This window comes from Podarcis muralis, chromosome 15 (assembly GCF_964188315.1).
Source record: "Podarcis muralis chromosome 15, rPodMur119.hap1.1, whole genome shotgun sequence".
Taxonomy (NCBI): Eukaryota; Metazoa; Chordata; class Lepidosauria; order Squamata; family Lacertidae; genus Podarcis; species Podarcis muralis.
In genome coordinates, this window is record NC_135669.1 from 42,656,371 (window position 1) to 42,678,509 (window position 22,139).

A 22,139-nucleotide genomic window follows, 5' to 3' on the forward strand; every position below is an offset into this window, starting at 1 on the left:
TTATAACAGTTCTTAAGTGAAAGGTTGGCACCTCTGCTTCATCCCTATCCAATGTCCTCATTCAGCAGACGACATGCTCAGAGGCACACTTGCCTTTTCCACCGCTTGTCCCCCACAAAACCAGTTCGGGGCTTGACGGAGCCCTATGAAAAAGCTCCTTTCAAATGACTTGCCAGGAACTTGACAATTATCAGCTTTGGGGTTCACAACATCCGGTTCCCATGATCAGCGGTGATCTCATCCCCACCATTAAATGAGGCACAGAATTGGCACCCAGTAAGGGTGAGGACTTGCTTAAAGGAGGCATGGATCATTCGCTGTTTACTTCTGAGTCACCTCTGCACTCCTTGGCGTGAGGCTTCATTTATTCGTTTGTTTCTGGATTCATTGTAATTATATTCCGCATCTCCTCCATGGAGCTCAAGGCAGCAAACACGCACCTCTCCCTTTCCCTTTTATTCTCCCAGCAACTCTGCAAAGTAGGTTAAGGCTGAGAGATAGGGACTGGCCTCAGGTCCCCTGATGGGCTCCATGGCTGAGTGGGGATTTGAACCCGAATCTCCTCCATGTTCTAGCCTGACACTCAAACCACTTATACCAAACTGACTCTTCTTTCTCCCCATAATCTTTTTTATTTGATTTTCAGAAATATAAACATACAACATAAAATAGTACAAAATCCAAATATCGAGATTACTCTGAATCTCCTGACTCCCCCCACATCCCTTCCTTTTCTGTTTTCAGCTGCAAATCAGTACTTCTCCAATTTTTGCATCTTCCTAAATTATCTATAGGCGACACGGGTGGCGCTGTGGGTTAAACCACAGAGCCTAAGACTTTCTGATCAGAATGGTCGGTGGTTTGAATGCCCGTGATGGGGTGAGCTCCCATTGCTCGGTCCCTGCTCCTGCCAACCTAGCAGTTTGAAAGCAAGTCAAAGTGCAAGTAGATAAATAGGTACCACTCTGGCGGGAAGGTAAACGGCGTTTCCGTGCGCTGCTCTGGTTTGCCAGAAGTGGCTTAGTCATGCTGGCCACATGACCCAGAAGCTGTACGCCGGCTCCCTCGGCCAGTAAAGTGAGATGAGCGCCACAACCCCAGAGTTGGCCACGACTGGACCTAATGGTCAGGGGTCCCTTTACGTTTATTTTTCAAAATATATTTTAAAATTTCCATTTTATCATGTATATTAGAATGGGAGCAGATGAAAGTAAAAAGATGGAAAAACAGATCTGCGAAACAGGGACAAAGAATGAGTGCAGTTGCCCATGGGTTAAAATAACAGAGCACAAGCACAGTAGAACACCAGCGTTATCCGAGTATAAAGTTCAGTTCCAGATTTAAAAGTTTTGCCAGGAAGATGACGGTTCTGCTGTACATGTAAGAAAAGAAAAATACCAGATCATATAATAAAGTGTCTGGAGGCTCTAATCCCCGTGCAAGAAACGTCGGCAGCTGGTGCTCGCATGCAAAGTCGAGTTATTATTACAGGTCGATCTCAAGGCCTTTTGCGCTTTTTTGCTCCAGCCTTGGCATCCCCGAAGGAGCCCCCCCTTCCCCCCCTCCCCATAGTTCCTCCTCCACGTGGCTCCTCACCGGAGGCGCTGGCACGGCTCTGGAGCGCCCCCGGGCGGCCGAGGCGGCGAGCGCAAGAGGGGCGGCGTGGCGAGGAGAGGGGGAAAAGGAGCTATGGGGAAGGCGAAGAGGACCCCGGCGGCTGCCGCCGCGACGCGCAAAGGCCCCCAGTCCGGCGGCAGGAAAGCTCCCGCGCCGCCTCCGCCGGCCCCGATCCCCTCTTCCCCCCGGGATCGCGCCTCCTCCAAAGGCAAGGCGGCCCCGCCGGGCAAGGCGACCCCCGCCGCCGCCCCGGAGGAGCTGTGCGCCCTGGCGCTGGGGGCGCAGAAGGAGCGCTGGCTGCAGTTCCAGAAGCGCCAGCGGGTCAGCTGCGAGGAGGCGGCCAGGCTTTTGCTGGACACCTTGTGAGTAAGGAGGGAGGGGAGGGGGGCCCGATCCGGGACACGCCCCCGCCCACCTGTGCAACCTGCTTTCCCCTTTTGCTCCCGTGCATCGAAAGCTCCAATCGCCGCCGCCGCCCTTTTGGGGGAAGCGTCTTGTTTTTGCACCTGCTGGAGCGCCCGACCTTACCTTTTTTTGGGGGGGGGGGCGTTTACCTGCAAATGCAAGGTGGATGCCCCACCCTTCCAAACGAAGCCCCTTGCCCTCAAAGCACTCTTCTTCCAACTCTACGATTCTATATTTTTCAGGATTTGTTTTTTTAATGTAGCGGGTGGGGATTCCCTGCTCGTCTAAGGCTGCTGTCCTAACACCACTTACCCGGGAGTAAGTCCAATGGAATACAATGGGAGTTTAAGAAGCTGTCTTCCTAGAACATGGGTAGGCTAACTAAGGCCCGGGGGCCGGATCTGACCCAATCGCCTTCTAAATCCTGCCCGCAGATGGTCCAGGAATCAGCGTGTTTTTACATGAATAGAATGTCTTGTTTTATTTAAAATGCATCTCTGGGTTATTTTGGGGGCCTGCCTGGTGTTTTTACATCAATAGAATGTGTGCTTTTATTTAAAATGCATCTCTGGGTTATTTGTGGGGCATAGGAATTCGTTCATTCCTCCCCCCCTCAAAATATAGTTTGGCCCCCCACAAGGTCTGAGGGACAGTGGACTGGCCCCCTGCTGAAAAAGCTTGCTGACCCCTGTCCTAGAACCATGGAGTCCATACGGGAATTGAACCTGCAACCTTGGAGCTAAACCAGCTGAGCTCTCCAGGCATACTTCTGCCGAATCAGCCCATTGATCGGCATTGTCTAAACGGATTGGCAGGTGCTGTCCAGGATCTCAGGCCGGACTTGCCTTTTCCCAGTTTTGCCTGGCAATTGTGGGAACTCAACCTGGGACCTGACTCAGACCAAGGTGGCTTCTTGTGTTCCTGCTTCAACCCTTTTTTTTGGAACCATGAGGACTAGGATCTTACTTTGCTTTTATGGGAAGGGCTACAACTCTATGACAGAGTGCAAGGTTTGCATGCAGAAGGCCCCATATTCAATCCCAGGCAGCTCCTAATAGCGCTGGGGAAAATGGACCAGGCCTGAGTTGGTATAAAGGCAGCTTTTTATGTTCTTAACAAGTTTGCTATCGGCCAATAGATGTGGAAGGCTTGACTTCAAATCCCTGTTCCATCAACAAGCTCACCGGATGGCAGTGGCTCTGGAAATGTTGCTTATTGACGGATTTATTTGCCACCTTTCCCTGCAAGGTGGTGTACATGGTTCTCGTTTTCTTCCTTTAATCCCCACAACCACCCTGTGAGGTAGGTTAGGCTGAGAGGCAGTGTGACTGGCCCAAGGTGACACCCAGTGAGCTTCATAGCCAAGTGGGGATTCGAACCCAGGTCTTTCCCGGAACCTAGCATGACACTAACCATTGCACCACCACCGGCTCTCTTTTCCTCCCCAGTGAGAGATACAAAGTTCATCTTCTGCAATTTCACTGCTTCCAGAAATGGTAAATACTGTATTTTTCACTCTATAAGATGCACCCGACCATAAGACGCACCTAGTTTTAGAGGAGGAGAACAGAAAAAAATAAATTCTCTCCCTCTCTGCTCAGCGCCTCTCCAGCAAAGCGGGAGGAGAAACAGAAGGGGTTCCGTTTCTCCTCCTGCTTCACTGACGGGGCGCTGCGCAGAGAGGGAGAGAATTTATTTTTTTCTGTTCTCCTCCTCTAAAACTAGCAGCACCTTTCCAGCGAAGCGAAGCTTCAACGAAAGCTGCACAGCCTGCATTCGCTCCATAAGACGCACACACATTTCCCCTTACTTTTTAGGAGGGGAAAAGTACGTATTATAGACTGAAAAATACGGTAATTGGCCAGCAAGGCAAAGGTGCATTGATTCAGACCTAGAAGGAGCAATAACACACCTTTCCCCTCTCTCTCCCTCTAGCGAGTACCAAGGGCTGGTGAAGCACACAGGAGGCTGTCACTGTGGGGCTGTGCGCTTTGAGGTCTGGGCATCAGCCGACCTCCACGTCTTTGATTGCAAGTGAGTGCCATCCACGATCCCTCTCCACCGATCCTTTGCACTTTGAGGGGGGTTTACGGAAAGCGTTCAGAAAGCACACCAACACACATGCGTAGCAGCATGGTGAAACACAAGAGCTGCTCTTTCAGAGAACTGTTCCTGGAATGTGGCGCTTTTGCCCACAGTCCCAATCTCATGCACTCCACTCACACGTCCAGAGTTTGTTGGGTTTCCCCGACATTTATACCTTGTGAAACAAATACCCCCCCGGAGCGTGTTGAACCTCGTGCCCACGGGGAACTGATGCTCAAGAATTAGCGATCCTTTCCAAGCGTTTTTCAAAAATCTGTTTCACTAAACCAGAAAAAGAATGTAGAACTCGCAAAGCAGTGGCATAAGTGGGTGCAAAAACCAAATTAAAAACAGGAGCTCAGGGAATTCAGAGAGATTAAAACAGGATTCAGTCTTAGGGGGTCAAAGTAATCCTGGGCAAAAAGGTAGGTCTGCAGAAAGCATCTGCAGCAACTGATGGTTGTTGCACCATATATGGCAGCAGGAAGGGCATCCCATAATATTGAGGGCAACTGCAGAAAACGCCCCGTTTTGGGTCACTGGCCTATGATATTCTGTAGGGTGTGGTGCTGCAAATAGAATTTCTTCAGATGATCCTTTTTTGCTCTGCAGGCCAGGTCCTTATCAGGATCTACTTCTTGGGCCAAATTTGAGAGTTGGGTTGCCCACCTGTCCAAATTCCTTTTGCTTTGCAAGTCTCCCCATGCTCCCCCTTTAAGCCCCTGATCTTGAAGGCTTAAAAGGGAGCTGTGGGAGACTCACAAAGTGCTGTGAAAGTATCTCCCTCCTTTAGGTCCCCAATCTCAGAGGCTTCAAAGGGAAGTGTGGGGAGACTTGGAAAAAGCTCTGCAAGTTTCCTCCCAAGATTTGAGACACAGAGGTAGGGAGGGAGACTTGCAAAGCCTTTTGTTAGTCTCTCTGTGCTCCGGGTTCAAGCCTCTGGAGGCTCAAATAGGAGCATGTGAGCTGTTTTAAATGCTTTGCAGAAGCCTCTTTGTGCACAACATACTTCAAAGAGCCTCTTTGCAAAGGGCTGTAAATCCCTGCTCAGCTGATGAGGGAATTAAATCCTGCTGTCTCGACAGTGTGATCTTGTTCCCTACTGGGACGTAAATCTAATGCAGAATTAAACCCTGCCCTCCCACTTGTCAGCTGACCCCTCCTGTACGGTCAGCGGAGGAGTGGGTGGGCGTGGTTTGATCCTGCAGGACTATACGGGCATGGGGGGCAGGTGGCCTTTCAGGTAACTTAGTCCTGACTTCTTTAATCTTTCCTGCCTTTCCCAGTTGCAGCATCTGTGTGAAGAAGCAAAACAAGCACTTCATCGTTCCTGCCTCGCACTTCAAGTTGCTGAAGGTAGGTTTGGCAAGTTGGGGAGGGTGCGCCCGACAGCTGCACAACATTCCCACACTGCAGAGACAGGCCTGGATTCACCCTTTCTCCTTATTCTGCCCATCTCCTTTCCCACTTGCAATGGTGATCATGCCCTTGCTTTTCCCAGGCAGGACTTTGCTTTGCCCTTTGACCTCTCTGGCTGCAAAATAACTTGCACAGAAACTTGGCTGCCAATCTAGATAAAAGTTGACGCCTCGGCTCTTGCCTTTGGCAATGAAGGCAGCAAGCAGCTGCTGTTCCAGGCCTGGGGGAGCCTCTGGCTGCCCCCCAAATGCCCCAAGGCTCCAGCTCCCAGTGGAATGACGGGAGTTGGCAGCTCAGCAACATCGGAAGGACTGCTGGACTATTCCCAAAGCCAGATTCTCTCCCTCCACCTGCAATGATGGGATCCTTTCTTTTATTTTATGATATCTCTGGCACGGCTTCCATTTGCAGAAATCTCAAAGGGGTTTTCAAGGGAACAAACACATATTAAAACAGTTTAAATGAGGAGAAACGGAACGATGGAAAACAAAAAGGCAAAAGTCAAGAGGAGGGGCTGGTCAGATCAGGATGATGAAGAGCTTGGAGGAGTTGCCAGCTGATGACCCCAGAGAGGGACCCAGTGGGTGGAGGGGGGGGTTGAGGGCATTCCTGAGCATGGGAGGAGCCAGCCCTAAGCATGCCCTGCTTTCCTATAGCCACCAGATGACAATCAGTAGGTCACAGTTTCCATCAGCAAGCTCTCCTCCTGATGATCCTGTATAGGGGAAGGTAGCCCTTCTCCTCCTGATGATCCTGTATAGGGGAAGGTAGCCCTTCTCCTCCTGTTGATCCTGTATAGGGGAAGGTAGCCCTTCTCCTCCTGTTGATCCTGTATAGGGGAAGGTAGCCCTTCTCCTCCTGTTGATCCTGTATAGGGGAAGGTAGCCCTTCTCCTCCTGTTGATCCTGTATAGGGGAAGGTAGCCCTTCTCCTCCTGTTGATCCTGTATAGGGGAAGGTAGCCCTTCTCCTCCTGATGATCCTGTATAGGGGAAGGTAGCCCTACAGGTAAGCTGGTCCTGAGTCGTTCAGGAAATTGTATGCTAATGCATAAGGAGAGACCTGCTGGACTCAGCTAGTCCAGCACAATCGTCGAGTTGGAAGGGACCCTGGGAGTCCACCCCCCTGCAATGCAGGACTCTCAGCTAAAGTGACTGGAAGCAGCCGCCGGGACCACATAACACCGGTCCTGAGAGATCTGCATTGGCTCCCAGTACGTTTCCGAGCACAATTCAAAGTGTTGGTGCTGACTTTTAAAGCCCTAAACGGCTCAGTATACCCGAAGGAGCGTCTCCACCCCCATCGTTCAGCCTGGACACTGAGATCCAGCTCTGAGGGCCTTCTGGCGGTTCCCTCATTGCGAGAAGTGAGGTTACAGGGAAACAGACAGAGGGCCTTCTCGGTAGTGGCGCCTGCCCTGTGGAACGCCCTCCCAGCAGATGTGAAGGAAATAAGCAGCTATCTTATCTTTAAAGACATCTGAAGGCAGCCCTGTTTAGGGAAGTTTTTAATATTTAATGCTGTATTGTTTTTAACACTCGTTTGGGAGCCGCCCAGAGTGGCTGGGGAAACTCAGCCAGATGGGCGGGGTATAAATAATAATTTATTATTATTATAAAGCGTCCCTGGCAGAGAGCCCTCTAACCTCTGCTCAAAAACCTCCAAGGAAGGGGAGTCCAGCACCGCCCAGGGGTGACCATTCCACTATCGAACAGGTCTTCCTGGCTGCTGGATTCTGCACCAGCTGTGGCTCCCTTGACCAGCCTCAAGGGCAGGCTCACAAAGAGTGCGCTGCAGGGATCCAACCTTACCAGCTGGTTTGTGGGGCGCACTGCGCTCATTGGCGCAAAGCTCTTTGGGCGCCTCGGGAAAAGCACCTTGTCTAGAAAGGCTTAAGTGTCATGCTGTTGTCGTCCTTTTCGCCAAGGGTGCCGACAGCCTCGCCACTTACACCTTCAACACCCACTGCGCCCAGCACACCTTCTGCAAGACATGCGGCGTCCAGAGCTTCTACACGCCCCGCTCCAACCCAGACGGCTACGGTAGGGAGTTGTCCACAGGGGGCCTGAGGCTTGAAGAGGGTGGGGGGGAGGGGGGAGTCTTCCTTGGTTTGCTGCTTTCTGTATAGCTTCCCCCTCCCAATGCAACTGATAGTGTTACATTGCAGCACGGGGTGCTCCAGTTTGGAGTTCCAGCTACCCTTCCCCAGTATACTCTATTTCAGTCGCCCTCCTTCACTCCCAAACAGACAAGTCAGCATTCTGTGGCTGCTGAAGACCCCCAGTCCCAATAAGGTGCTTTTAGGGGTGTTTCGAACGAGTGAGAGTTCTTTTCTTAAAGACTTCTGTACTCCTGCAAAACTGGAGGGTTCTCCCAAGCCTGACAGTATCTCCATCCTGCGTACGGATGGTGCCCTTTTGACTATGTAAGAACCAGCGCTTGCAGAATTGAGCCTGCTGTCAGGTGGCAGGCCTGTGGCCCCTAAAAGGTTGTTGGACTCCAACTCACATAATCCCTGTTGGTTGGCCATGATGGTTGTGGGCTGATGGGAGTCGGAGTCAGGGCCAGATTTAGGTTTGATAAGGCCCTAAACTACTGAAGGGACGTGGGTGGCACTGTGGGTTAAACCACAGAGCCTAGGACTTGCCGATCAGAAGGTTGGCGGTTCGAATCCCCGCGACGGGGTGAGCTCCCGTTGCTCAGTCCCTGCTCCTGCCAACCTAGCAGTTTGAAAGCACCTCAAAGTGCAAGTAGATAAATATGTACCACTCCGGCGGGAAGATAAATGGCATTTCCGTCCGCTGCTCTGGTTTGCCGTGCTGCTCACATGACCTGGAAGCTGTACGCCGGCTCCCTCGATCAATAAAGCGAGATGAGCGCCGCAACCCCAGAGTCGGCCATGACTGGACCTAATGGTCAGGGGTCCCTTTACCATTTACCTTTTAAGCTACTGAAGGTAATGGGAACCCTTTATATGCCCAGCTCTCCTTTGTCAACAACAAATTGCCGCTGCTTTTTGTGTTGAATATATGCTGTATGGTAATTTGTGGACCTAATAGTTATCTAAAGCCATTTGCACATAACAAATAGGAGCCTACACAACACAAAACACTGTTGCTGTATGTAGGTTTTATTTTATTTCTTTTTTATCTTACATTTTGGAAATGTACATTCAGTTTTTCCCCCTTTACATTTTTTGGGGGGAGAGTGGAGCCCAAAGCTATAGCTTGTTTAGCTTATACGTAAATCCAGCACGTAAATCGGAGTCTAGCAGCATCTGTAGAGCCACAGCTTCACCAAACCTGGGACAAAAACACAAGAGTTCAGGGGACCATCCCTAGGAGTCCGAGAGCATTGCCTGATGAAGCTTCTCTCCCTCTCTCAGGAATAGCTCCGCACTGCCTGGATGAGGGGACAGTCAGCAGCGTCACCATAGAGGCGATCAACGGCAAGGAATGGGAGAAGGCTGTGAAGGGACACCCCACCATCAGGAGTATGTCCAAAGAGTGACCCAGTCCGTTCTTGTAGGGCAGAGGCCCCCAAGGCTGGTCATTCTCACACACCCCAATAGCCCATCTGTCCTGGATTGCTGAGAGATCGATCTCCGTTTCAAATATCTTTGGGAAATAAAACATGTATTTTTGTAAAACAAACCACTCTCTGCTGCATACTCTCTGACCCAGAAGCTCAATGGAACAGAAGGGATCTTCAGGTTTGATGCTGGCCAGTGTAGACAATAATGAGCTGCGCAAACTTAAATCCAAGGAAGTTTCCTACATTCTTTGGTGTGCCTTGTGGAAATACACAGGAACCAGATGGTCTTGAAAGACCTACACTGGCTCCCAGTACATTTCCGAGTACAATTCAAAGTGTTGGTGCTGACCTTTAAAGCCCTAAATGGCCTCAGTCCAGTATACCCGAAGGAGCGTCTCCACCTTCATCGTTCTGCCCGGACGCTGAGGTCCAGTGCCGAGGGCCTTCTGGCGGTTCCCTCGCTGTGAAAAGCCAAGTTACAGGGAACCAGGCAGAGGGCCTTCTCGGTAGTGGCGCCCTCCCTGTGGAACACCGTCCCACCAGATGTCAAAGAGAAAAGCAACTACCAGACTTTTAGAAGACATCTGAAGGCAGCCCTGTTTAGGGAAGCTTTTAATGATTGATGCATTACTGTATTTTAATATTTTGTTGGAAGCCGCCCAGAATGGCTGGGGAAACCCAGCCAGATGGGCGGGGTATAAATAATAAATTATTATTATTATTATTATTATTATTATTATTATTATTATTATTATTATTATTATTATTATTACTGGACCTTGGGACTCCATAAGGCAAAGGTGAAGGCTGAAATCAGTGAGAGACTTGAGGCACATGCTGTGTGTGAGGACATCGATATAAATAAATGAGCCTCTCAAATAATGTAGTGGGTTGAAGGCCAGGGCCTCAGTGTGGCTCCTGCAATCTTAGTGAGTTAAAATCATGTCTGCTTTATCACATTTTCATCTATTTATTTACAAACTGGCTAAACGTCGGTTTGCATTCTAACCCCACCCTTCATCAGGTGACGTACCTGGTTCTCTTCCACATTTTCTCATAGCCACAACCTTGCGAGGTAGACTTGGCCGAGAGACACAGCAGATGGCCAGAGGCCACCCAGGGGGAGGGAAAGCCTCCTAGCTGAGTAGGATTTGAACTCAGGTCTCTCCCACCCTAGCGACAATAATAATAATAATAAAATAAATTATTTATACCCTGCCCTCCCCAGCCAGAGCCGGGTGCAGGGCGGCTAACACCAATAAAATCACAGTAAAAACATAATGGGGGGGAACCAATTTAAAATACAGGTTAAAATGCAATTTAAAATGCAGCCTCATTTTAAAAGTACCCAATAGATCAAGACCATAAGGGGAGGGAAAACATAAGGGTCAGACCGAGTCCAAACCAAAGGCCAGGCGGAACAGCTCTGACTTGCAGGCCCTGCGGAAAGATGTCAAGTCCCGCAGGGCCCTAGTCTCTTGTGACAGAGCGTTCCACCAAGTCGGGGCCAGTACTGAAAAGGCCCTGGCCCTAGTTGAGACCAATCTAACCACTTTGCAACTTGGGACCTCCAAGGTGTTGTCATTTGTGGACCTTAAGGTCCTCCGCGGGGCATACCAGGAGAGGTGGTCCCGTAGGTACGTGGGTCCTAGGCCGCATTATACCACACCCGGCTCTAAAAACACATTTTGGGGAACCTTCAGCCCTCCACAGGGCTGTTGCTTGGCCCCAGGTGTTGGGGATGATGGGAGCTGGGAGTCCAAAGGCATCTAGAAAGCACTACATATCCCATCCTTGCTCCAAGAAGTTCAGCACGCAAAAGGTGCTCCTACTTCATCCCCAGGTGAGCCTGTAAGGTACGTCCGGCTGAGGATGGGTGACTGACCCAAGGCCCATCCACCAAAGTTCAAGGCAAAGAGAGGTTTGGGCTGAGTCTTCCACGCACGCCGCTTGGGACTTTACTTACTTGCCTGGGGGAGACCGCACTTTTCAGCAACTGTGTCCATTTATTGTTAAATCGCTTTGAGGTGCTTTTACAGGAAGTGGTGCGTAAGTGGAATGATAAAAAGAGACTTTTGAAAAAAGATGGCACACTTTAAACATTTGCAAAGTGAAGTCCTTCCAGGATAAATCCTCTCCTTTGGCGCCCATCTCTCGTATAATCTATGTCGCCTTGTAAAGTTCCGTCTCGCTCGCCTTCACAGAAACAGGCACAGATCAGCGCTTAGTTTCTCGGACATCCGTCATCTCAACCAGACTGCGTCAGTGGGATGGAAAGACCTTGTGCACTCAGTGAGAGTTTTAAGGAGGACCTCCCTCCTCCAGCCTCTCTTGCTCCTGCCAGCCTCCCAAGCAACGGCCCTTCCCTGTCAGAGGCTGCGAAGTGAGTTGATCACCACGTAGCGCGAGAAGAACAGGTAGAGGCGTCGGAACCAGAGGAGCTGGCTGCGGTGGCACTGCATGGCTCTCTGGAAGGACAAGAGAACAACACCCTCTTTTCAATTGGGACTTGGGGTGAGGCCGACAGAGGAATCGGCGGGACGCCTTGCGTGAAGCAGAACTTTCTCTTCCCTCGCCTGTTTGGTTGCTGCCCCTGTCCTGGTTCTGTGGAACGCTTTCCCCGGTGAGGTCTGCCCAGCACCAACATTAAGATACTTCCGGCACCCGCTTAAAACCTCCCTCTTCTCCCAAGCATTTGACACAGTCAATTTCCTTTAGTTAAAAGGGGTTTCTGGTAGGAGAGGAGAAGAAAGATCTGCCCTGGAGAGTTGCTGCCAGTCGGAGGAGACAATACAGGCCTCAACAGGCAAATCATCGGACCTCTTCTGTTTCACACACTTGGTTTTCGAACAGCTTAGTTCTCGAACATTTTGGCTTCCAAACGCCACAAACCCGGAAGTGAATGTTCCGGTTTTTGAACGCTTTTTGGAACCCAAATGTGCAACGGGACTTCCACAGCTTCCGATTGGCTACAGGAAGCTCCTGCAGCCAATCAGAAGTCGCGCCTTGGTTTTCAAACGTTTTCAGAAGTCGAACAGAATTCTGGATTCCATTCGAGAACCAAGGTACGACTGTACTCTTGGGGTTGGGATTCTAATACAACCTTCATCTAAATCGAGTAAGCTTTTTGCAACCCATTTCTCACAGATAATCTTACAGGGGCCACATGTGGGTGTTGTGGGAGCCAGAAGCAAAAAATGGGCAGGGCCCTGGGTGTGAGTTTGGCCTCTTGTGCAGTGGGCTACATTCTAGTCTTTATTACGATTTATTGCATTTATATCCCTCCTCTCCTAGCGAAGGAGCGCAGGCTGCTCAAAACCAGAGGTTTCTCTCTCTGTGTGTGTCTGTCTCATGCACACACGCATAGATGCACGTAATTATCTGAATCCAGCCGCTATCACAGCTCAAGACACACCCCAGGCAGGCCAAAGCACTAGAGGAGATCACAAAACAAGGGTGATGAGAGTCATGACCTGGGGAGAATGCCAAGGGCCGGATAGAGAGGCCTGGAGGGCCACATCCATGGGCCTAAGGTTACCCAGCTCCTGCTCTGTCAGAAAACAGCCCCACATCACCTAAATGAGGGTATGGGCCGACAAAAGCACTCAGAAGGGGGCAAAGCAAGGCTGGTGCATGGGGTGCCCTGGGGAGCACCCTAGGTCCAGATCTGACAGCTGTAGAGGGCCACATTTGGCCCCTGAGGTTCCCTGCCCTTCGTTTTGAGCATAGTAGAACCAGTGTTTGCAGAAGGGACTGTGCAGATGGCTGGTTGTCTTGAAAAACAGCAACTCTCGAGAACCTCAAGTTCATTTTCAAGGCTGCTGGGTGGGTGGGAAGATTATTATTATTCTTTATTATTATTATTATTATTATTATTATTATTATTATTATTATTATTATTATTGGAATGGGCTGCACTAGGAACTCTGGATATCCTATGGCTCTCACCTTGGCTAAGTCTGCATCCTTTCTTGCCAACACAACCAGGACATCTGGGCTCCGGAGGTAACTGATGGGGGCATCAAGGATGGAGATATACTTGCGGAAAAGGTTCACCGTCTCCAGGGTGAGGACTTGGCAACCTGGGTGGGGGAAACAGAGAATAAAGAGCCGGTGAGATCCAGCTAGCTTTCTGTGTTTAGTTGGCAGTAATTTTAATGGTGTTCAGGTGGGGCTTCCGACCAGATTAAGTGGGCAGGAGATTTTAGCCTTAGATGGGATAGTTGCAAGTGTGATAGTGAATAGTATTATTCCAATAGGTTTCTCTGGCACAGTGCTATATTTGGAAGTAAGCCCGACTGAGTTCAGTTTCTTCCTTCCTAGGATTCACTCTCTGTGTCAGGTGCAAGACCAAACACCACCGCAAAAATATGCAAAGCTACGATAACCAATAAAACCTATCAAGCTGAACTTGAGTCAGTGCTGCAGAAGCAAAAAAGCCCAATGCTATTCTGGGCTGCATCAACAGAAGTCTAGTGTCCAGATCATGGGTAGGCAAACTAAGACCCGGGGGCCGGATCCAGCCCAATCGCCTTCTAAATCCGGCCCGCAGACGGTCCGGGAATCGGCGTGTTTTTAACGTGAGTATTTAACATGTGTGCTTTTATTTAAAATGCACCTCTGGGTTATTTGTGGGGCATTGGAATTTGTCCATTTCCCCCCAAAAATTATAGTCCAGCCCCCCCCCCCCAAGATCTGAGGGACAGTGGACCGGCCCTCTGCTGAAAAAGTTTGCTGACTCCTGCTCTAGGGGGACATTTACAGCCCCCCCTGAAGATGCTCTCCAAGTCAAGCCTTCGCCAAGCTCCAGGCGGACTGGACTACAACTCCCAGGACAGCTGGGGCTGGTGGGAGCTGTAGTCCAAGGCAGCTGGAGGGCGCCAGGTCAGCAGAGGCTGCTCTAGGCCACCAGTATCGCTGCTCCCTTGGGATGATGCGTCCCGTGGCATGTCATAAGTGGACATTCCCAACAGATGGCGCTGTCTGATGCTGAACTGGCCAAATCTGACTCTGGAAGGTGATTTGCAAGCTCCAGGCATGGCGCTGCTTTTGCTAGGATGAAAAGGGACACCCCACCTGCTCCCCTCACCCTCATTTCCCCCAGAATATTCCTGTCTGTGGCTGCCAGGCCACATATACTAGAGCGCTGTAAGATTTTCCCTTTGCTGCTGCGACTTTCTCTGCAAATGCAACATTGTTTTATCTGTCTTATAGACTAAGGTAAAGGTAAAGGGATCCCTGACCATTAGGTCCAGTCATGACCAACTCTGGGGTTGCGGCGCTCATCTCGCTTGACTGGCCGAGGGAGCCGGCGTGCAGCTTCCGGGTCATGTGACCAGCATGACTAAGTCGCTACTGGCGAACCAGAGCAGCGCACGGAAACGCCGTTTACCTTCCTGCCAGAGCGGTACCTATTTATCTACTTGCACTCTGATGTGCTTTCGAACAGCTAGGTTGGCAGGAGCAGGGATCAAGCAATGGGAGCTCACCCTGTTGTGGGATTCGACCGCCCACCTTCTGATCGGCAAGTCCTAGGCTCTGTGGTTTAACCCACAGCGCCACCCGCGTCCCGGCTTATAGACTACTTGGCTGTAATAATAATAATAATAATAATAAATTTTATTTATACCCCTCCCTCCCCAACCAAGGCCTGTAAAGAAAACCTCGAAGCGGTTTACAAAAAGAATTTGTGAACCCCCCCCCCCCCACAACCGTTTGAAACCTTCAGGAAAATAATTAAACCCGGTGATAAGCTAAAAGCTGCATTAAAACAACGCCTAAACTTCGCCTAAACAATGACAGCGAAGGCGCCCGGTTGATATCAAAAGGCAGGGAGTTCCAAACTGCAGGCGCTGTCACACTAAAAAGCCCATTTCTTACAAATGTGGAATGGGCATTATGGCACTTGTAACTGCACCCATTCTGCAGATCAAAGTATCGAGTCGGACTAGATTGGGTAAGGTGATCTTGCAGCTAAACTGGTCCCAAGCGGTTAAGGGCTTTATATACTGAGTAGCACCTTGAACTTGGCCCAGTGTAAACAACATTCAGGACTTAATAGCTCTGGGGCCAGGCTATCTGAAACACCCCAGGGTTGCACCCACTGCTAATCCCGCTCAGAGCAGACACATTGAAATGGATACGACTAACTTTGGTCCATTCATTCTAAGAGGTCTACTCTGATAAGAGCTGCGTGGCATCCCAGGTGAACCTCCCCTGGTCTCAAGACCAGCCTCAGAAGCCCAAGCCATGGTCCAGCCATCTGGGCATACTGCATTTTGGGGCACGAGGGACGGGGTCTTTTTCGTGCATGTGGTGGTGGCCCCACAAAGGGCTCCTCCTTGACTGGCTTCTAAGAAGGCCCTGGAATCTGTGTCAAGCTGCTTCTTAACACATGACTTGTGGCACTGTTTCAAAGTGACTGTTTCTTAATTACTCTCGTAACTTTTTGGGGGTGCTGCCTTAGCCCATTAGGGGCGCGGGTGGCACTGTGGGTTAAATCACAGAGCCTAGGACTTGCTGATCAGAAGGTCGGTGGTTCAAATCCCCGCGACGGGGTGAGCTCCCGTTGCTCAGTCCCAGCTCCTGCCAACCTAGCAGTTCGAAAGCACATTAAAGTGCAAGTAGATAAATAGGTACCGCTCTGGCGGGAAGGTAAACGGCATTTCCGTGCGCTGCTCTGGTTCGCCAGAAGTGGCTTAGTCATGCTGGCCACATGACCTGGAAGCTGTACGCCGGCTCCCTCGGCCAGTAAAGCGAGATGAGCGCCACAACCCCCGAGTCAGCCACGACTGGACCTAATGGTCAGGGGTCCCTTTACCTTTACCTTAGCCCATTAGACACAGGGATGGGGACCCCTAGGCCCCAGGATCCAAATGTAGCCCTGCAGCCCTCTCTATGTGGCCCTTGGGGCTCTCCTTTGGCCATGCCCTGCTTCGCAACCTCCTTCATTGTTTTCGCCTGACTTGGGAGGCTAAATGTGCCTCCTGTTAAAGGTCAGATTGACATTCCTTGATCCTCCCATGTTTACATCTGGCATCGCCCACCACCGTCATGTGGCCCTCAGAAGGTTTGCTGGGAGGGAATGTGGCCCTTGGTTTGAAAGAGGCTTGTTACCACTGCTCTAAGATCTCAAATATGGGGGGTTGGGGACAGGGCAGGGACTTCCTGCGCCAGACGGATCCTCTGGGACAGCAGGCGCTGCGTTAATACTTGGGATCAAACGCCCCCTTTGCCGCCTTGCAAGTTAGATTTGGGGGGGTGAGTGACAGAAGCTGGAATTGCAGGGGGGCGGAATTGATGAGAGAGGGGGAATATTTTTGTGTGTGCTCCTTCTGTTTGTGGAGCGAGCCGGGAACCAAAAAGCAAGAGGCGTCTCGGAAAATAGCAAGCGCTCCTTTCTGCAGCTCTCCACGGCTCAGGTGGATTTTGGGATTTGCAGGAAGGCACAGGAGCAGGTGGTTCCCGCGGACAGACGCGCTTTGGGTCGGCTGCCCTCCAGGCCCCGACGTCACTGCTGCCCCCCCCCCAGGCCCCCACTTAAGCCCTCCTAATGTGACAGCCTCTCATGGCTGCCAGATCAAATTAAGACCTGCCGGGAACGGCAGCTATATTTGGAATCAGCTTAGCCTAAAGCGGGTAGGCGGGTGTTCCCTGGGCCTTGGGCGATTGTGGGTCAGGGAAGAGGGTGACGTCAATCGGAGGAGTCGTGGGCGGCAGCCGGCTGCCTTGGTGCCAGAACAGCGCTGAGGGGAGCCCGTGGTTTGGGAGGGGATGCCGGTGGCGGTCAGGGTACCCGCCTGACCCCAGGCAGCACTTTCGCAGCCAGGCGGCCGAATCTCACCCACCCCTGGCCGGCTCTGCTGTTGGGCGAGGTGGGGCAGGCCCCTTTGGACCGTGCCATTTGGAATGTCACTAAAGGGCAGCAAATTTTTTCAATTACCGTATTTCATTAATAATCTATAATTGTACAGATTCTTCTCCTACTCGGCCATGAAGCTCAGCGGGCGACCTTGGCCTGGGGGGACAGACCTTGGGGGACAGTCAATGCCTTCCTCAGCTTAACCTACCTTGCAGGGTTGTTTGGGGGATTAAATGAGGAACGGGGAGAACTGTGTTCCAAAAAATATATGGGGTATAAATGCAATCAATCAACCACTCAAAAATATTGCCTAAGCCATCCAAGACTTTTAAATCCTGCAGCTGTGAGTTGCACAGTTATGTGTCGGGTGCGCTGTATGTTTGTGTGCCCTTCTCTTTGCACCAGACGACTATGTGCAATCTGCAGTCGTACTAAAAAAGGTAAAGGGACCCCTGACCGTTAGGTCCAGTTGTGGACGACTCTGGGGTTGTGGCGCTCATCTCGCTTTACTGGCCGAGGGAGCCGGCGTACAGCTTCCGGGTCATGTGGCCAGCAGAACTAAGCCGCTTCTGGCGAACCAGAGCAGCGCACAGAAACACCGTTTACCTTCCCGCCGGAGTGGTACCTATTTATCTACTTGCACTTTGACATGCTTTCAAACTGCTAGGTTGGCAGGAGCAGGGACCGAGCAACAGGGGCTCACCCCATCGCGGGGATTCGAACCGCCGACCTTCTGATTGGCAAGATCCGCATCCTTGCAGTCGTACTGGATGGCTTTCTAAAAAATGGTCACCCAATAATAAATAAATAAGCAATGATAAGCACCTTCTGGAAACTTCTTCTCGGAATGCAGGTGCCTGCAAAATACAAACAGAACAGGGGTGAGTAAACACCGCGTGGGGTTGAATCCAGCTACCTTCAACGGAACTGCAAAGTCTCACTCCTCAAGCAATGCAGCCCTCATGAAGGACTAAAACTGTAAAAATCTGTCAGTCACACCTGTTTGCCAACAAATGGTTAATCCGATTGACCTGCATTAATCAAACTGGTTTTTTTAAAAAAAAATCTGTGGTCCCACTCCTCCCAAACAAACTAAAGAAAATTCCCACAACACTTAACAGGTACACACAGACCATGCTCAAAGCATGGAAAACACAAATAGGCAAACTATCCCCAACCCCATCCCCACTAATCCCCCTGGCATACCACCCATTATTCCACCATGCAGCACAAAACCTCCAAATAAAAACCTGGCGAGCCAAAGGCTTATATCGCCTAATAGACTTTTATAAAAATAACAAACCCCTGTCAACACAAGAAATACAAGACAAACTAGAAGACACCCAAATGCCCTGGTTAACACAACACCAACTACATGCCCTCTTAAACAACCCAACAGTAAAATCAGCAGCAACTAGGCCCCTGACAACCTTCGAAAACCTCCTAACAACAAAGGGAAACGGTAAAGGGACAGTATCCGCAATATACAAAATACTACTCCAAAATCCCGCAAATCCCCTAGACGCAATCAAAAAACAATGGGAGAATGACATAGGCTATGAGATTAACCCCACTCAATGGACCAGAATGTGGTCTAAACCTCCCTTTAAATCCATATCAACGCAAAGAAAAGAACTCACACTGAAACTCACCTACAGGTGGTACCTAACACCAAGGAAACTAGCGCTAATACACCCAGGAACCTCACCAAAATGCTGGAGAGGGTGCACCTCCACAGGCACATACCTCCACATGTGGTGGGAGTGTCCCAAAATCCAACTATTCTGGACAACAGCCATACAAGAAATATGTACAATAACTAAACAAGTAATAGACATCACCCCAGAACTGGCCCTACTAAACATCTTCCAAGACAACAATGCCCATTTACACCACAAAGAACTCATAACCCACCTGCTCTCAGCAGCCAGAAATACCATAACCAGACACTGGAGAGACCTGTCAGGAGTAAGCATGGACCAATGGTACCAAATAGTATGGGAAACAGCCCTACTAGAAAAATTAACTAATAAACTGAAACTGACACGGGGACAAACAGAAGAAGCCACCTTCACCCCGGTATGGCTCCCCTTTATCACACACACAGCCCAACAGGACAATGACAATAATCCACCAACAGCATACAAATCAATATGGCTAACCTGATCCAAAACACCCACCCACCTCACTCACACACGAAAACAAAGATCACCACAGCCAACCACAAGCAAACAATCACACCCTAGGCCAACCCCAACCTCTCTCACCACCAAAGGAACACAAGTGAACAACACAAGCAACGCTGACACCAAACTCTACACACATTAAACATAATAGAAACACCGCCACCCGACCCCACCCCCATCCATCTTCCCTCTCTCCACCCCCCCCTTTCTTTTTTCTTTCTTTTTTCTTCTCCCCCTAATGCCTCAACAAATGAAATGGATTTGTAAAAATGTTACATGGGGAAAAATATATATGAGGCACTACACTTCTGTAAAACAAGAAAATCCTTAATAAAATATTTAAAAAAAAAAAAAATCTGTGGTGGGTTAGGGAGGCTTTTTCCAGCCCGAGGGCCGACTTTTCTTCTGGGAAACCTTCCGAGGGCCACATGATGCTGGTGGGCAGGGCCAGAGGCAAAAGTGGGCGGGACAACTCATGTAAATTTTTGTACAGTAGGTTAGTTTCTACGCACATCATTCTCTGAGCGCCGTCCAGACAAACAGGAGCCGCGATCAAAGTTCAAGGAAAACGAGCCAGGGAAAATGATCTTGCGTGCAAAGCAGGGCCAGTGATCCCTCTCCTTTTGAACCCTCCCTCAGCAGTAAAGACTGCTGGGCCAGGCAACGTGCAGTGGGCAAGCCTACCTCACAGGGCTGTTGTGAGGATGAAACATGAGGAAAACACGCATGCCTAAATGTTTAGGGAAGCTTTTAAGGTTTGATGTGTTACGGTATTTTAATATTTTGTTGGAAGCCGCCCAGAGTGGCCGGGGTATAAATTATTATTATTATTATTATTATTATGCCTCAAACTCCATCGAAGAAGGGAGGGATACAAATGGCAGAGAAAGCAGCCCTTCAGCTCTCCAGCTCTGTGACACAAACACACAGACACAAACACACAGCATTCAATGCGATGAATTTGGAAGATAAAAGAAAGCCCTTATTCATGCTTAGTTACACTGCGGAACTCCCTCCCACTTGAAGCAGAGATGGCCGTCAATCTGGATGGCTTTAATAGAGGATGAGGCAAATTCACGCAGGAGGAGATGGCTGCGCTCTGCCCTCCACTGTTAGAGGCAGCGATGCTTCTGTGCTGGAAACCGCAGGAGGGGAGAGATGGTCCCGCTTGCAGGTTTCCTATAGTGGCTTCTGGCTGGCCACTATGAGAACAGGATGCTCTTCCCGTGTTGTTCTGCTCCAGGGAAGGCCAGTAGGGGGCAGCAGCGACCTCACAGCTGCTCTTTCCAGCTTGCCTTTTGCAAGTTACACCATTGTCCCTTGCAGCCCAAAAGGGTGGGGTGCGATTAGGCAGAGAGAGACCCAGAGAGTTACCGAACTCTGTGCAATAACGGAAAGAAATCCTTATTGCAGTGGTTCAAAATGGTGTGTCACCGGGTGAGGAGGGAAGCCGGCGGGGGGGGGGGGTAGGGGCTTCTTGTCTTTTTCTTTTGCTTAATCGGATAGTTAGCTTTGGTGAAGACTTGACGTTTTCATCCCCCAAAAAGCTTTTGATTTGAGTTTCCACTGAAATGAGGCTGCGTTTTAATGTTGTATTTTAATCTTGTTTTTAAGTTGTATTTCAATCAATTGTTTTAATTCGGGTGTTAGCCGCCCTGAGCCCGGTCTTGGCTGGGGAGGGCGGGGTATAAATAAAATTTTATTATTATTATTACAGTGGTACCTCGGGTTACATACGCTTCAGGTTACAGACTCCGCTAATCCAGAAAGAGTACCTCGGGTTAAGAACTTTGCTTCAGGATGAGAACAGAAATCGTGCTCCGGCGGTGCAGCGGCAGCAGGAGGCCCCATTAGCTAAAGTGGTGCTTCAGGTTAAGAACAGTTTCAGGTTAAGAACGGACCTCCGGAACGAATTAAGTACTTAACCCGAGGTACCACTGTATTATTATTATTATTATTATTATTATTATTATTATTATTATTATTATTACTACTACTACTACAACCCACCCTGGGACCTTAGGCTGGAGGGTGGGTGAGAAATCTCTTATAAATGAAATAAACAGCACTTGGGTTGCATTAAAAGTTGTAATTTCTAATGTGGCTCTTACAGGAAAGGGGTTTTTTTTGCAGCGGGGGGTGCCAACGCAACTCCTTGCCCTAGGTACGCCTCTGTGGTTCTGCATAAGGCAGCTCCTGAAGTCCCTACGAACTGAGAACCATGAGGTCTAGAATCTTGTTTTATTTCTCAGGGTTGGGGCACATTCGTACAGAGACTGCTTTGCATGCAGAAGGCCCCAGGTTCAAAACCTCCCCTCCCCAGTACTGTGGGGTTGGGGATGTCCGCTGCATGAAACCCTGGAGAGCCGCTGCCGGTCAGTGTCGACTACACTGAGCTAGACCTGGCAACCTGGCCTGTAAGGCAGCACCAGAGGTTCTTGTGGCGGCTAATTCAGAGAGGCTGCCTGGCAGAGGAGCCGCAGGGCGGGATCACAGCTGCTTTCTAGCCAGCGAGTGAGTGTGGCGGGGGGAATGCAGAGACCCTTCCCCACTGCGATCATCCTGTCCTTTTAAGACTATAGATGGGAATGGACTGAGCTGGGCAGCTTTTGCAGACATAGACGAGGGGGGGGTAGGGGGAAAGAGTTTCAGTCCTTTTCCACTCCCCCCTACCCCTCATCCTCGTAGACCCTGAAAGACAAGAGTGGCGAGGGCTGGAGCCGGGCCAAAGAGGGGAGAGGTTGCAGGCAGCTTAGCTCTGCAGCGTTGCCATTTTGGGAATGTTTGTTTTTAGAGTTTGGACTCGGCTGCGGCTGGCGTGTGTGTGGAAAGTGAAGCTGGGGCAGCCTTTCCTGATCCAGGGAATGCTATACGCAGGGAACTTTCACAGACAGACAGACACTCTCCCCTCCCCTCTCTTCCTCTCTGTATATCTTCCTATAGAAATAAGAATGTATGGCGTCGTCACGTATCGCGGCATGCGGAACAATGGCAGGCTGGCCCAGGAAAGCTGGAGCCCCTTCCCAGGGCATG

General features: G+C 50.2%; 2 protein-coding genes across 2 annotated transcripts in view; one reads left to right on the plus strand and one right to left on the minus strand.

Annotated features, from left to right (window-relative positions):
* Positions 1 to 1,639: 1,639 nt before the first annotated feature.
* Positions 1,640 to 9,178, plus strand: CENPV (centromere protein V). The gene is made up of 5 exons (XM_028708000.2): positions 1,640 to 1,979; positions 3,958 to 4,056; positions 5,394 to 5,463; positions 7,453 to 7,567; positions 8,911 to 9,178. The coding sequence occupies exons 1-5, from the start codon at positions 1,690 to 1,692 to the stop codon at positions 9,033 to 9,035; spliced, it is 699 nt and encodes a 232-aa protein (XP_028563833.2). The 5' UTR covers positions 1,640 to 1,689; the 3' UTR covers positions 9,036 to 9,178.
* The window catches only part of PIGL (phosphatidylinositol glycan anchor biosynthesis class L), a 45,017-nt gene continuing 31,512 nt past the window's right edge, over positions 8,635 to 22,139 (minus strand). Inside the window, exons 5-7 of the mRNA XM_028707998.2 lie at positions 17,746 to 17,777; positions 13,008 to 13,141; positions 8,635 to 11,527 (exon numbers count right to left, since the gene is read on the minus strand). Coding sequence (XP_028563831.2) covers positions 11,429 to 11,527; positions 13,008 to 13,141; positions 17,746 to 17,777 — 265 coding nt within the window. The 3' untranslated portion in view covers positions 8,635 to 11,428. The remainder of the gene's footprint in view (positions 11,528 to 13,007; positions 13,142 to 17,745; positions 17,778 to 22,139) is intronic.